This window comes from Nicotiana sylvestris, chromosome 4 (genome assembly GCF_000393655.2).
Source record: "Nicotiana sylvestris chromosome 4, ASM39365v2, whole genome shotgun sequence".
In the NCBI taxonomy this organism is placed as follows: Eukaryota; Viridiplantae; Streptophyta; class Magnoliopsida; order Solanales; family Solanaceae; genus Nicotiana; species Nicotiana sylvestris.
Genome location: NC_091060.1, coordinates 176,939,007 through 176,954,322, shown reverse-complemented (window position 1 = coordinate 176,954,322; position 15,316 = coordinate 176,939,007). Strand labels below are relative to the sequence as shown.

At 43.6% G+C, this 15,316-nt stretch overlaps 1 protein-coding gene across 1 annotated transcript; it reads right to left on the bottom strand.

Moving 5' to 3' along the window:
- Positions 1–11,424: 11,424 nt before the first annotated feature.
- LOC138890580 (uncharacterized) lies at positions 11,425–12,447 on the bottom strand. The gene is made up of 2 exons (XM_070173976.1): positions 12,292–12,447; positions 11,425–12,192 (listed from the first exon to the last, which is right to left on the bottom strand). Exons 1-2 carry the CDS (start codon positions 12,445–12,447, stop codon positions 11,425–11,427), a joined length of 924 nt encoding a protein of 307 aa, XP_070030077.1.
- Between the last annotated feature and the right edge of the window lie 2,869 nt (positions 12,448–15,316).

The window sequence follows — 15,316 nt, the reverse complement described above, 5'->3', positions numbered from 1 at the left end:
ATAAAGAAGGTTAGTTGAAATATACGTTGGTGCTCGGCAAGTATGGTCGGGTGCTAGTCATGGCCCTTCAGTTTGGGTCGTGACAAATTTGGTATCAGAGCAAGTCTGTCCTAGGGATTGTCTATGATCCGTGTCTAGTAGAGTCTTGATTATGGATGTGTAGCGCGCCAAATTTATAATCAGGAGGCTACATGACATCTAGGGTTGTTACCTTCTTCCTGAATCTAGATCGTGCGTAGAGTTGAGTCGTAAGTGTTCGTCTCTAATATTCACCTTGTTTTCTTTTAGCGATGCCTTCGACTAGGAAGCAAACAATTAGTAGACAGCTTGATACAGCTGCGGGAGAGGGTACCAGTCAGGTGCCCCAAGCCAGAGCAGGCCAAAGTGAGGCTCAGAGTGAGATGTCGTCTTATACCTCATCTACCCCGTCTCCCCCAGAGGATATTAGGAGGCACCCAGCACCTCCAGTTCCTCCGTCTGGCACTACAGACCAGGATATGTGGAGTGCTTTGCAGTTATTGAATAGCTTGGTAGCTGCTCAGGTTCAGAGGCAGAATACAGGTGCTACTGATAAACCAGTTAGTACGAGAGTTCGTGATTTTATTAATTTAGACCCTCCGGTATTTACCGGATCAGACCCCAAGGAGGACCCTTAGACTTTTATTGACCAGGTTCATCGTACACTGCGGGTTATGCATGTTAGTGATACAGAGGCAGTAGAGTTGGCTTTTTATCGGCTACGGGATTTAGCGGTTCTCTGGTATGATAGTTGGAAGAGATCCAGTGGTTCGAATGCTCCTCCAGCTGTGTGGAAGGAATTTTCTGAGGCCTTTCTTTGTCACTACTTGCCAGTTGAGATACGACGAGCTAGAGTTGATAAGTTCTTGAACCTTAGACAAGGTAATATGAGTGTACGAGAGTACAGTATGCAGTTTGATTCTTTAGCAAGGTATGTTCCCCATATGGTGGCCGAGATGAGTGATAGGGTGCATTTGTTCGTGAACGAATTGGGACCACATCTGATAAATGAGTGCATGACAGCCTCCTTGGTGGAGGGCATGGATATTTCCCGTATTCAGGTTTATGCCCAGACCCTAGAGGATCGTAAGCGCCAACAGAGGGTAGATAGGGAGCAGGATAGGGGACAACATAAGAGGGCAAGATTTGCAAGGTATTCTAATGACTTCAGAGGCAGCGTCAGGCCCCAGTCTTCGAGGAGTTCGGCGCCACCTGTAGCTAGTGCTCCCCCACAGTTTCAGAGGCCTCGATATGATCGATTTACCCATTCTGATCCAGGTCAGAGTTCGTAGGCATCAGGCTCGCAACATCACAGGGATACTAGTCAGACGAGACCCACAACACCACGTTGTGATCAGTGCGGCAAGTCCCACTTTAGACTGTGCCGTCGAGGTTCTGATGCATGTTATTCTTGTGGACAGCTTGGCCATATGATGCGGGATTGTCCTAACAGGGGAGGTGATGGTATGGCTCAGCCGACTGGATCTGTGTCTGCTTCTTCCTCATCAGTTCGACCTCCAACACGAGGTTTTCAGCAGTCAACAGGTCGTGGTAGAGGTAGAGGTGTAGTGCCGAGTTCGAGTGGTGGTCAAAATCGAACCTATGCTCTAGTAGGTCGACAGGATCTCGAGTCATCTCCAGATGTTGTTACAGGTATATTATCTATGTTTTCTTATGATGTATATGCGTTGATTGATCTGGGATCTACATTATCATATGTTACACCCTTTGTGGTTAATAAGTTTGGCATTGAACCTGAATTGATAAGTAAACCCCTTGCGGTATCTACTCCGATAGGAGATTTTGTGATTGCTAGAAGGGTATATAGAGGTTGCACTGTGATGATTTGTAGTCGTCAAACCTCGGCAAATTTATTTGAGTTAGAAATGGTTGATTTTGATGTGATAATGGGAATGGACTGGTTGGCCTCATGCTATGCAAATGTTGACTGTCGTACGAAGATGGTTAGGTTTCAATTTCCTGGTGAACCCATCATTGAATGGAAAGGGAATATTGCTACACCAAAAGGTAGGTTTATTTCCTATCTTAAGGCAAGGAAAATGATCTCAAAAGGTTACATTTATCATTTCGTTCGCGTTAGGGATGCGGAGGCGAAACCGCCTACTTTACAATCAATCCCCATGGTCAACGAATTCCCAGATGTTTTCCCAGATGAACTCCCAGGCCTTCCTCCTGAAAGGGAGATTGAGTTTAGCATTGATGTGTTGCCTGACACTCAACCGATCTCTATCCCTCCATACAGAATAGCCCCGGCAGAGTTGCGAGAGTTGAAGGTGCAGTTGAAGGACTTACTAGATAAGGGCTTCATTAGGCCTAGCACTTCACCTTGGGGTGCACCAGTCCTATTCGTGCGGAAGAAAGATGGGTCGTTACGGATGTGTATCGACTATCGACAGTTGAATAAGTCTACTATAAAGAACAAGTATCCACTTCCAAGAATTGATGACCTGTTTGACCAACTCCAGGGTGCCAAGTATTTCTCCAAGATTGATTTACGTTCAGGGTATCATCAGGTGAGGGTTAGGGAGAAGGATATTCCAAAGACGGCCTTCCGGACAAGATATGGGCACTTTGAGTTCTTGGTGATGTCGTTCGGGCTAACAAATGCCCCAGCAGCTTTTATGGATCTCATGAATACTATATTCAGGCCCTATCTTGATGTGTTCGTGATTGTATTCATTGATGACATTCTAGTATATTCTCGTTCGGAGGCGGAACATGCGGGCCACTTGCGGATAGTATTACAGACGCTTCAGGATCGTAAGTTATATGCTAAGCTCTCCAAATGTGAATTTTGGCTGAACTCAGTAGCGTTCCTTGGCCATGTGATATCTGACGAGGGTATTAGTGTCGACACTCAGAAGATCGATGCAGTAAAGAATTGGCCGAGACCTACAACACCATCAGAAGTCCGCAGCTTCCTAGGGCTAGCAGGATATTATAGGCGGTTTGTGGAGAAGGGTTTTCCTCTATATCATCACCATTGACTAAGTTAACATAGAAAGCTACCAAGTTCTAGTGGTCTGACACTTGTGAACGTAGTTTTCAGGAGCTGAAGAATCGATTGACATCCGCACCAGTGCTCACTCTCACTGAAGGAACAGAAGGTTATGTGGTATATTGTGATGCCTCAGGTATAGGTTTGGGGTGCGTATTGATGCAGCATGGGAAGGTGATTGCTTATGCATCAAGACAATTGAAGAAGAATGAAAAGAATTATCCAACCCATGATTTGGAATTGGCTGCAGTAATATATGCTTTGAAGATATGGCGACACTACTTATACGGCATCCATGTTGACATCTACACAGATCACAGGAGTTTACAATACATCTTCAAGCAGAAAGAGTTGAATTTGAGGCAGCGTAGATGGCTTGAATTACTGAAAGACTACGACATCGAGATATTGTATCATCCCGGTAAAACCAATGTTGTGGCAGATGCTCTCAGCCGTAAATCAATGGGAAGCTTAGTACATATTTAGGCAGGTAGAAGGGGGTTGACTAAAGAGCTTCATCAGCTAGCCAATATAAGAATCAGATTGTTAGACTCTAATGACGGAGGTGTTACTGTACAGAATATATCAGAATCATCTTTGGTAGCTGAGGTAAAAGCACGGCAATATAAAGATCCTATCTTAGTACGATTAAGAGAGAGCATTCAGCAGTGTAAAAGTATGGCTTTTGAGATCGGAAGAGATGGGGCACTGAGATACCAGGGCCGATTATGTGTGCCTAATGTGGCAGGGTTGCGAGAGAAGATTATGAATGAGATTCATCAATCCCGATATTCCATCCATCCCGGCTCGACAAAGATGTATCATGATGTCAAGGAGCAGTATTGGTGGGATAACATGAAGAAGTCTATTGCAGAATTTGTAGCCCAGTGTCCCAATTGTCAACAAGTAAAGATAGAACATCAGAAACCCGGTGGATTGCTTCAGAATATAGAGATTCCGACCTGGAAATGGGAGGTGATTAATATGGACTTCATTATTGGATTACCTCGCTCTTATCATAAGTTTGACTCCATCTGGGTGATAATTGATCGACTTACAAAATGTGCCCATTTTCTGCCAGTTAAGACAACTTACACGGCTGAAGATTATGTGAAGTTGTATATCAAGGAGATTGTTAGGCTTTATGGTGTGCCGGTATATATTATATCAGACTGAGGAGCTCAATTTACAGCTAACTTTTGGAGGTCTTTTCAGAAGGGTTTAGGCACACAAGTGAATCTCAGCACTGCATTTCATCTACAGACTGACGGACAGGCTGAACGTACCATTCAGACACTGGAAGATATGCTACGAGCATGTGTTCTAGATTTTAAGGGAAATTGGGATGACCATCTTCCACTCATAGAATTCGCCTATTATAATAGCTACCATTCCATTATTAAAATGGCCCCATACGAGGCACTATACGGGAGAAGATGTAGATCACCAGTTGGATGGTTCAAAATAGGTAAAACAGAATTATATGGGCCAGGTTTGATTCACCAAGCTATTGAGAAAGTGAAAGTGATACAGGAGCGATTGAGGACGGCACAAAGCAGGCAAAAATCTTATTCCGATGTCCGACGTCGTGATCTGGAGTTTGAGGTTGGTGATTGGGTTTTCCTGAGGATCTCACCAATGAAGGGTATTATGCGTTTTGGGAAGAAAGGTAAGCTGAGTCCAAGGTATATTGGGCCGTATAAAATTCTTCGACGGATTGGACAGGTTGCTTATGAGTTAGAATTGCCATCCGAATTGGAATTTGTCCACCCGATATTCCATGTATCTATGTTGAGGAAATGTATTGGAGACCCTTCTCGAGTCATCCCTATCAAAGATCTATAGGTTACAGAGGACCTATCATATGAAGAAGTGCCAGTGGCTATATTAGATCGACAAGTCCGCAAGCTGAGAACAAAATATGTAGCTTCCATCAAAGTATTGTGGAGGAACAAGGATATGGAAGAAATAACATGCGAAGCAGAAGAGGAGATGAAGTTTAAATACCCGTACCTATTCCAGAATGAAGATAACAAAGATGCTAGTGGAACACATGATACATTGGAAGGTAAAATGACTCTATGAGGTAAGCAATACTCTTCCTTAATACAAAATGGCGATATGCAGATAATGTACATGTCCATAATGCTTTTCATACTCTTGTAAGGCCATACATTGAGTTAACCGCTTGCAAGTTTGTCCTCTATTTATGGGAGAAACTTGACCGGAATCCACGATGATTTAAACTCCCCATGAACCCTTACATTCGAGGACGAATGTTCCTAAGGGGGAAGGGTGTTACAACCCATATCCACATGCGTTAGTTCATGCCATATATTAGTTAACATAAATCCAATAAGGAATTACCTTTGAGATGATAAGAAGTTAATCCTACTGGTCTTAAGTGATACAAGGGTGTATAAGGGTGATTAACAAGTATTAGAAGTTAAACGAATCAAGGATGTTGTAACTCGTATTTTCAAGTAAACCTAAAGGTTATTAATACACTCAAGAGGTCATGTATTAAGGTATTTGAATCATATAATATCCGTATTATAAGTCTTGAAGTCAACCGAGTTGTGAAACAAAAGTCGACAAATGTTGTCGCAACTTAGGTTCATACTTTTACTTAAACATTAGGTCAAATGTTTCTAAGCTTTTCTCCCAATTTACAATGAATTACGGGGTGATCTACCCACAAATTAAATATCTATGAGTCTAGTTTCCAACTCATTAAATCGTTTGTAAATACGATCTCGGAGTATAGAGATATTCATATTTTCGCAAGCCTGCGCAGATTGGTAGATGACAAGTAGGTGCATCACCTACTTGCCAAAATGATAGGACAAAATTAAAAGACCTAAGTCGGCCAAGAGAGGACTTTTAAGGGGTTATGAACTCAGTTATTTCATCCATATTTCAGACCCTCAAAACCAAAGTTAACCCCTGCAACTCCTCCCCAAAAATCCCACACAAACCCTAATCGATTTTCCCTCTCTTTCAAGTTCTATTTGAAGGTAAAACCTAGAGTTTGAAGAACCAAGGGAAGGGCTGAGTTATCCAACAAGTAAGGTAAGTTACTGCCATCTTTCATACATTTTTCTCTGCTATGAATTCATGGTAATTCGTTCTATACATGTAAGAACTCACAGGACGGTGATCGGAAGCCGTGAGTTCGAGTTATTCACTTGTAGCGGACTGTTTTGTGTTGCTATTGGGCTGCGTGTTTTACTACTATTTTGTGGATTTTTGGAGGCGGAAGGGTGTGGAGGAACACCATATATATGTAGGGTTGTGGACTGATAGTTATTCGTAACATTTCCGGGTCGTTTGACACGACTACGGTGGTCGTTATATGTATGATGTAATTAGGTTGTGCGTGGACTATTTTGAGAGGCTCAATATGTTTATTATTGATGTTGTTTAGGCTGTTTGGTGATTGTTTTGAATGGTGTGAAGTCATATATATAGGGGAGGTGCTGTCCGTTTCAACGTAAAATAGGTTGTGGTCGATACATAATAGTTATGACGCTTAAATGATAACGATAGTATCGTTTCTCTTATTGTAGACTAAGGAGTTGTGACAATTGCATAGCTTGTGATTGGGGCAGTATATACAAGGTATGTGAGGCTATCCCTTTTCTTCTTTTGCACGACTCCGATTGTTCATAATGTAATGAACGAGCTTCCAAAGATACTCTACTCTTAGAAGCTAGCAGTACTTACATTACTTTCCCTCTTATGGAACGATTGATGTTAATGTTGCTTCTCTTATTCTTATGTTATCAATGTTGTTGGTACTTTCTTATTCTTATAAGGTTCGTAATGAAGAGTTGGTCCTAATAACATGTACAGAGGATACCGACCTTACGTCACTCTGAAAGGTTTAGAATGTGATTCCATGAGTCGAGCATGCATTATGTATATGTATCTATTTTACTCTACCGAGCCACGCTATAATCGGCCAGGTACAGAACATATTGTGCAACCACTGATCAGTTGGGTTTTACCGAGATCCACGTAGCCGGGTACGATTCTACCGAGCCTTATAATGGCCGGGTACATTTTTACCGAGCCTATTATGGCCGGGTACGATATGATGATGATGCCCACAGAGGCGCATGTTTTAAAAGTTTATGTATACATACATATGTATCATGCATTGCATGTCAGTAGCCTTCAAAGGTACTCAGATGTTCCAGGTTGTATATTCTCTATCCCTGCTTACATTACTGTTCATATTTATGGTTCCCTGCCTTACATACTCAGTATTTTATTCGTACTGACGTTCTTTTGTTTGTGGACGCTGCATGTCGTGTTGCAGGTCCTGATAGACAGGCAGGTGCAGCTCCCCCACCACAGTAAGTTGTCCAGTTCAGCGGTGATTGGCAAGATCCCTTCTCCGGACTTGTCGCGGTCTTGGTATGCATTTTTTGTTATAGACATTATGGGTATGTCGGGGCCCTGTTCCGGCTATGTTGCAGCATTTATTTTCCTTTAGAGGCTCATAGATAGGTGTCAACTCATGTATAGTTTAGTATGCCTTGTCGGCTGGTTTTTGTTGTATAGTCTTTCATGGTAGCATGGTAGCTCGTACCATATATATATATATATATATATATAGTTTCTTGATTGTTTGGTCATCCCATGTTATGTATGTTCATGCCATCATATTTTATGGTTGGTTGTCCATGATCCATGTCTACCATTTATATTGATCTCGTCAGCCCTAAAAGCTAATAAAGAAGATTAGATGAAATGTACGTTGGTGCTCGGCAAGTATGGTCGGGTGCTAGTCATGGCCCTCCAGTTTGGGTCGTGACACATGGCTGGAAAGCCGCCCATGACATTCTCCCCCACCTGAGTTTGTGACGTCCTCAGCGCCTTACTTGCAAGATAATCTTCAACTAGGCTCTTGTAAGCTTTGAGGTTTGTTCCCCTCTCCCAAGTGTTCTCCTCTGTATCACAACCCTGCCATTTCACCAAGAACTCTTGGTGATCTTTCCTTGAGGCATGAATCACTCTATTATCAAGGATAGCTTCAACACGCCTTTTTCCGATTGAATTGGGACCTCGAATACTGGGTATTGTGAGCTGGCTCCGTTAAGGATCCTCCGTGTCTTCCCGAAAAGGTTTCAGGAGACTGACATGGAAGACAGGATAAATTTTCCACCAAGCTGGGGTATACACCCAGTATGCAGCTTTCCCAATGCGCCTTTCAATGGACAAGGGTCCAATGTATTTTTGCAATAGGCGAGGGTCATGGACCCCCGCAAATAAGTACCGCTTTGGAATTTTGACCATCACTTTGTCTCCTACTTGGTATTCAATAAAGCGACGATTCTGATCAGCATGCCTCTTCATCCACTTTTGATCCTTGACAAGATAGCTCCGCACTATCTCCAAATTTCGTTTCCACTCTTTTGAGAAGCTAGCAACTCGAGGAGATTTAGACATATTTGGTGCATTGATTGTGTGTGGGAGTAGCGGTTGTTGTCCGGTAACAATTTCAAAAGCGCTTTTGTTTGTGCTAGAGCTCTTTTGTGAATTGAAACACAGTTGAGCAGCATCCAAAAGCTTCACCCAATTTTTCTACGATCCAGTTACAAAGTGGCGGAGATATTCCTCCAACATACTATTGAACCGCTCTATCTGGCCATCAGATTGCGGATGAAAACTTGAGCTGTGACTCAGCTTTGACCCAAGGCACTTAAAGAGTAGGGTCCAAAAGTTGCTAGTGAAACGTGAGTCGCGATCACTAACAATGTCTTGGGGCATGCCCCAATATTTGACGACATGAGAGAAGAAGAGTCGAGTTGTATCTTCTGCTGATATATATTGTGGGGCAGAAATAAAGGTAGCGTACTTGGAAAACCGATCTACCACAACCAAGATAGTTGTGAGATCTCCGACCTTGGGCAATCCGGTGATGAAATCCAAGGAAACGCGTTCCCAAGGTCTCTTTGGGACAACTAGTGGTTCCAAGAGTCCTGCTTGTGTCAAGCGGTTCGACTTGTTCTTCTGGCAAACTAGACAAGTCTTCACATACTGAGTGACGTCATCGGCCATTTCAGGCCAATAATATGCACGGCGAAGTAACGCTATGGTGCGTTCCTCACCGGGATGGCCGACCCATAGAGTATCATGACATTCCGCCAGAAGAGTCCTTCACATATCTCCTCCTTTAGGAACATAAAGTTGGTTCCCTTTCACTTTCAGGAAACTATCTTCCATGTAGAATTGGCCAGTCTTTCCCTGTCCTACCAAATCAACCAAATACTATGCAGCAGGATCCTTGATGAGTAGATCCTATAGCCGGTCCTTGATGGAGGTGGCTACTTCGCTCACCCTTAGGGTGTCTACGCACACCGATGCTAGATCAGCTATCCAACTGAGTGCATCAGCAACATGATTGGTCTTCCCACTTCGGTACTCCAGGTTGAAGTGGAATTCAGCTAGGAGTTCCTGCCACCTAGCTTGTCGACCATTCAACTTCGGCTGGGTCATGAAATGGCTAACAGCTATGTTGTCTGTCTTGACCACGAACGGGGTCCCCAACAGATAGTGCCTCCAAAGGAGTAAGCAGTGGACCACAACCAATAATTCTTTCTCATAGGCGTCATAGCGTCGCTCTGCATCCTTCATATTCCGACTCTTGTACGCTACAGGATGCCCTTCTTGTAGCAAGACTCCGCCGAGGGCATAGTCGGATGCATCTGTTTGTACTTCAAATGGCTTGGCCAGCTCAGGGAGGGCCAAGACGGGGCTACTAGACATAGTCGCTTTCAATGCGTTGAAGGCCTCCGCTCGCCTGGGTCCCCATTCCCAAGGCGTGACCTTCTTAAGGAGTTCTGTCAATGGTACTGTAATGAGGGAGTAGTTTTTCAGAAATCACCGATAGAAATTGCATAGACCAAGGAACGCCCTCAAGGCGTGGATATCCTTAGGCGACGACCAATCTATGATTGCCTGAATCTTCTGTTGGTCCATCTTGATCCGCCCTTCCTCGATGACATGTCCGAGGAAGTCAATTTGCTTTTGAGCAAAGGAGCACTTAGATAGCTTCGCATATAATTCATGCTCCCACAATCGAGCTAGGACTTTCCGCAAGTGGTTCAGGTGTTCCTCCGATGTTTGGCTATATACCACAATGTCATCACAGTAGACCACCACGAATTCATCAATGTACTCTCGAAAGACTTGGTTCATCAAGGTGCAAAACGTAGCTGGGGCATTAGTCAAGCCGAATGGCATAACCAGGAAGTCGTACGACCCATATATTGTCATATAAGTCATCTTGTGTTCATCACCCTCTGCAATCCAAACTTTCCAATAACCTGTCTTCAGGTCTATCTTGGTTACCACCGTCGCACCACCCAGTCTATCGAACAAGTCTTCCATTAGTGGAATAAGGTACTTGTTCTTCATCGTGATTTTGTTTAGAGCCCGATTGTCCACACAGAGTTGCAGGTTGCCATCATGTTTCTTTTGGAATAGCATAGGGGACCCGTATGGGGATTTTGAGGGAACGATGATCCCTGTGTCTAGCATTTTTGTCAATTGTCTCTGAAGCTCGGTGAGTTCGGGTTGTGACATTCTGTAAGGCACCCGGGCGGGTGGCTTCGCGCCTGGCACCAGCTCAATTTCATGGTCCACAGTGCGCCTAGGCGGTAGTCGCTTTGGCATGTCTTGTGGCATGACATCTTCAAACTCCAGTAGTAGCTCCTTCACGGGCTCGGGAATGGGACTCGTGGAGCGTTCTACATCTTCAATACAGAGGGTTTCCAGGAACGTAGGTTCATGTCTTATGACCCCCTTCTTCAACTGCAAGGCCGAGATGTTCTTAATGGCCATCTTCATGGGCATGCACGGGATAATGCAGGGCTTGGTCCCATTTGCTCCCATAATCAGTAACATGTTAGCATACGGTACAGGCATGGTGTTGGTTTGCCTCAAGAATTCCAATCCAACTATCAACTTGAAGTCATTTATGATCACCACGCGCAGGTCGAATTTTCCTTCGTAAGGGCCAACTTCACTGGTACCTTTTTGGCTATCCCACCCACTGGCTGAGGAGGTGAGTTGATAGCCTTGACACTACCTCTGCCCTTCTCTACAACTAGACCAAGGCGCTCCACCTGAGTCGAGGCTAAGTAGTTGTGGGTAGCACCCGTGTCTATTATCGCCCAAATGGGTTTGCCATTTACCTTCATATCAACGAACATTAATGTCCTCTCTTGTTTAGGAGGATTTCTATTATCCGCCTTCTTTCTCCCTTTCTTGGTGCTTGGGCAGGGGTCCTTCTTCTTACAGATGCCAGCACTGGTTCCCGCTAAGGCCTCAGAAAAGGAGCCAACAATTGCATTTAAGGCACCTACTGGTTCGGTCTAGTCTGCCTCGTCGTCATCTGTCCCATCATCAAAGGCTTGATGGGCGTTCATTTGTGCAAGTGGACACTCATTATTCCAATGTGGTCCGCTGCAATGACGACATCCTGAATGAGGCTTTCTCCCCTGGTCATTGTTGTTTGACGCAACACTATTGCTACCTGAGGAGGGAGCCTTAGATTTGATTGCACTCCGATCTCCCCAACTTCTGCTAGGGCCACTATTGCTAGGTTGGCCCCCTTTGAATCCCGCTCGGGTAGGCGGCTGAGACATATCCTTCCGAGCTTCCACTTGATAGTCCCCAAGGCATTCAGCTGCTTGGATAGCCTTGAGTAGGGTATCTACCCTTTGTCTTTGCAGTTCCATACGGGCATAAGGTTTCAACCCTTCTAGGAAGGTGAAGAGCTTGCCTTTGTCCCTCATGTCACGTATATTTAGCATGAGCGCGGAGAATTCCTGCACGTAGTCCCGCACTGACTTGGTCTGGCGGAGCTCCCATAGCTTTCTCATTGCATTGTATTCAACATTTTCGGGGAAGAACTGTAGGCGTATGGCTGCCTTTAGTTCTACCCATGTCTCGAAAGCATCTTCATCGGCCTTGATGGCTTCGTACTTCACCCGCCACCAGAGTTTAGCATCACCCTGAAGATACATGGCAGCAGTGTCTACCTTCTTAGCTTCTTCTAGGCCCCCAACAACATCGAAGTACTGTTCGATGTCAAAGATGAAGTTTTCCACTTCCTTGGCATTCCTAACTCCACTGTATGGCTTTGGCTCAGGAATTTTTAGTTTTTGTGTCGCAGAAGCGGGGTTCGCAGCGCCCCCGATTTGGTTTCCACCGCCTCAAAGCAGGCCCTGTAAAGCAACATTGACAACATTGAGCTTGTCTGTCAAGTCGTCAATAGTTTTTTGCATGGCAGTCACTATGTCTGCCTCTTGTGCCCTGTAAGCTAAATCCTCGGCACGCTCCTGTTGGAGTCCCTCGAATTTGCCAAAAATTTCGATTGCCTCTATGGCTGCCATTTACCGGTCTCCCTCGGAGTCGCGACTGATGTTTTCTATGTCAACTTCGGCCTGGAGCACCCTGCGGTCCAGGTCGTCCAACCTTTGCCCTAGGCTGGTTTTTAGTTCAGGCACCGTATTCACAATGGGTAGTAATACGTCAACCGTCTGTTCAAGGGCTGCAATGCGGTCCCCATGATTCATTATGGTCAGAAATGGTGGTAATGGCAATGCATTCCCTCGTCTGATGTCGGGCCTAGGCTCTAATACCAACTGTTATGCTGCGCCTTCCTGAGATTCCTTGGGAGGGCGACGTAAGGCTAAGCAACTGATGTTAGTGCAGTTACTATTCGCCAACTGAGGTCCCCTCCGTACGCTAGACTAGATTGTCAGTGTCGTACAGGAAAACCAATGTCAAGAGCAATTGAGAGAACATAAATGAGAATTGAGAATGAAAGAAAGCTTGATTGCATTAATGAAAGCTATTACAGAAAGGCAACGTGATGTCGAGGGGGAGAGACACCAGTACAGAGAATTGTTTTCTTGCTAGAAAGTTTGATTACTTGATCCCCCCTAATAATGCTTAAGAAAATAAATCAAAATTACAAGACTAGACTTGATTAAGCTAGAGAAACATAATGGAAATACATGGAATAAAACTACTCTATATTTACAATGAAAATGACTTAGTTTTCTACAAAGCAGAAATAGGTCCATTGTCAGTAGCATAGTCTTTGGCATCGGGGTCTGCGTTAAATAAATAATTCTTTCTCCGACAGTAAGTCCCAAATCAATTTCCATCATTGAATCATTTAACCTCTGAAGCCAGTAAAAATGATATCAAGTATAATTGGGCTCCAAATATTATTACGCACGAATTATGCGAGGACTTGTAGCCCGATCCAAAATACATATACATATACTGTGTGCACTGCCGAGGGTCGAACGACACGAACCATAGATGCATCTATTAACCTGCCGAGGCGAACGGCCTGCTCCTATGAGAGCAGTGGAATTTACCTCGCTTGCGGAATATACTTGCGACTCGAGTGAACATATATTTCTCAAAGTTATCATAATATTCCTCAATTCTTTCCAAAAATAAGAAATTCAAACTGAAAATTTTTAAATCTTGAAATCCTCAATCTCAGCTCTATTCAAGGCAAATAATAAGCATAATCAAATAACAGTGTCAACAACGCATGATGTAAACCTAAGACTACCCAAACATAAGCATAATTAGTAGCTACGTACAGACACCCGTCACCTCGTGCGTACATAGCCCCCACAAATAGAAGCATATATTAATTTAATTCACCTATGGGGTTAATTCCCTTTTACAAGGTTAGAAAAGAGATTTACCTCGTCTCAAAGCTTACTTTCCGGTCCACAATTATGCTTTAAACCCTCAATTCGTTACCAAATGACTCGAAACTAGTCAAATATTATATAAAATAGTCAATACATGTTCAAAAGTTCATATCCCAACTATTAAAGTGATTACCCAACCTCAAGTGGGAAATGAGGGAAATAAAGCTAAGTCCAGCATTGAAAGCTGTTGCTCAGGTCGTAGGTGTCGCATTCGCGACACCTTGTTCGCAAATGTGAAGTTGCAAATAAAGCTAAGTCCCGCATTAAAAGTTGTTGCACAGGTCGCAGGTGTCGCATTTGCGACATCTTGTTCGCAAATACGAAGGCTGACCATCTCTGCCATGGTTGCAAATGCAATGCGACACCTTGTTCGCAAATGTGAAGGCTGGCCATTTCTGCCATGGTCGCAAATGCGAAAAAAGCAATTCGCAAAAGCGGCAAAATCTTCGCAAATGCGAACTCCACGATGACTTCGCATCTTTGAAATGCGAAAGGTTCTTCGCAAATGCGATCAAAACTTCGCATTTGCGAGACCTGCAACACCAACCTAGAAACCAGAAAAAACTAAAGTCCTTCCACCCCCCTGAACGCGTCCGAAACTCATCCGAGCCCCCGGGGCTCCACACCAAACTTGCACACAAGTCTAAAAATATCATACGAACTCATTCACGCGATCAAAATACCGAAATAACATCTAGAATCACTAATCGGATGCCAAAACGCATGGATTAACTCATGAAACTCAAAAACTTCTAAAAATACTTCCGCGTGTCAGATTCCTATCAATCAACTCGGAATGATGCCAAATTTTGCGTGCAAGTCATAAACGATATTACGGAACTATTCTCGATCTCGGAATCCCAATTGGACCTCGATAATACCAAAGCCAACTTCAAACCAAATTCAAAGAATCTTAAACCTTTCAAAGAGCCAACTTTCACTATTAGCCACTGAAATGCTCCCGGATCGTCCAAAATTGATCCGAACACAAGTCCAAGTCCGAAATCATCATACGAATCTATTGAAACGGTCAAATTTTTATTTCGAGGTCGTTTACACAAAACATTGATCGAAGTCAAACTTAACTTTTTAAAGCCAAACCATGGAACCGAGTATTTCGATTTCAACCTGAACCTTCCCAAATCTCGAATTGACCATCCCCGTAAGTCATAAAATAGTAAAAGCATATATGAGGAGTCTTATTTAGAAGAACATGATTCTAAAAGGCAAAACGATCGATCGGATCGTTACAAAAGGTATATTACCAGCCGGTCTAGCAAGCATTCATTCGGACACATTTGCCGATATGTTGAACTTGGGACACCTAATATATTTGAACCTGGGACACCCAAATTAGTAAATGTATTAGCTTTTCTTTGTTATTAAAAAAATCTTAGTTCCTCTTGAAATCAACAAGCATCAAATACTTTTTCAAACAGGAAAAATATCAGATTGAAAAATCATGAAAAATCATTATTAATTGAACTTTCTCAAAAAATTTGTGCGTGAAATGAGAATT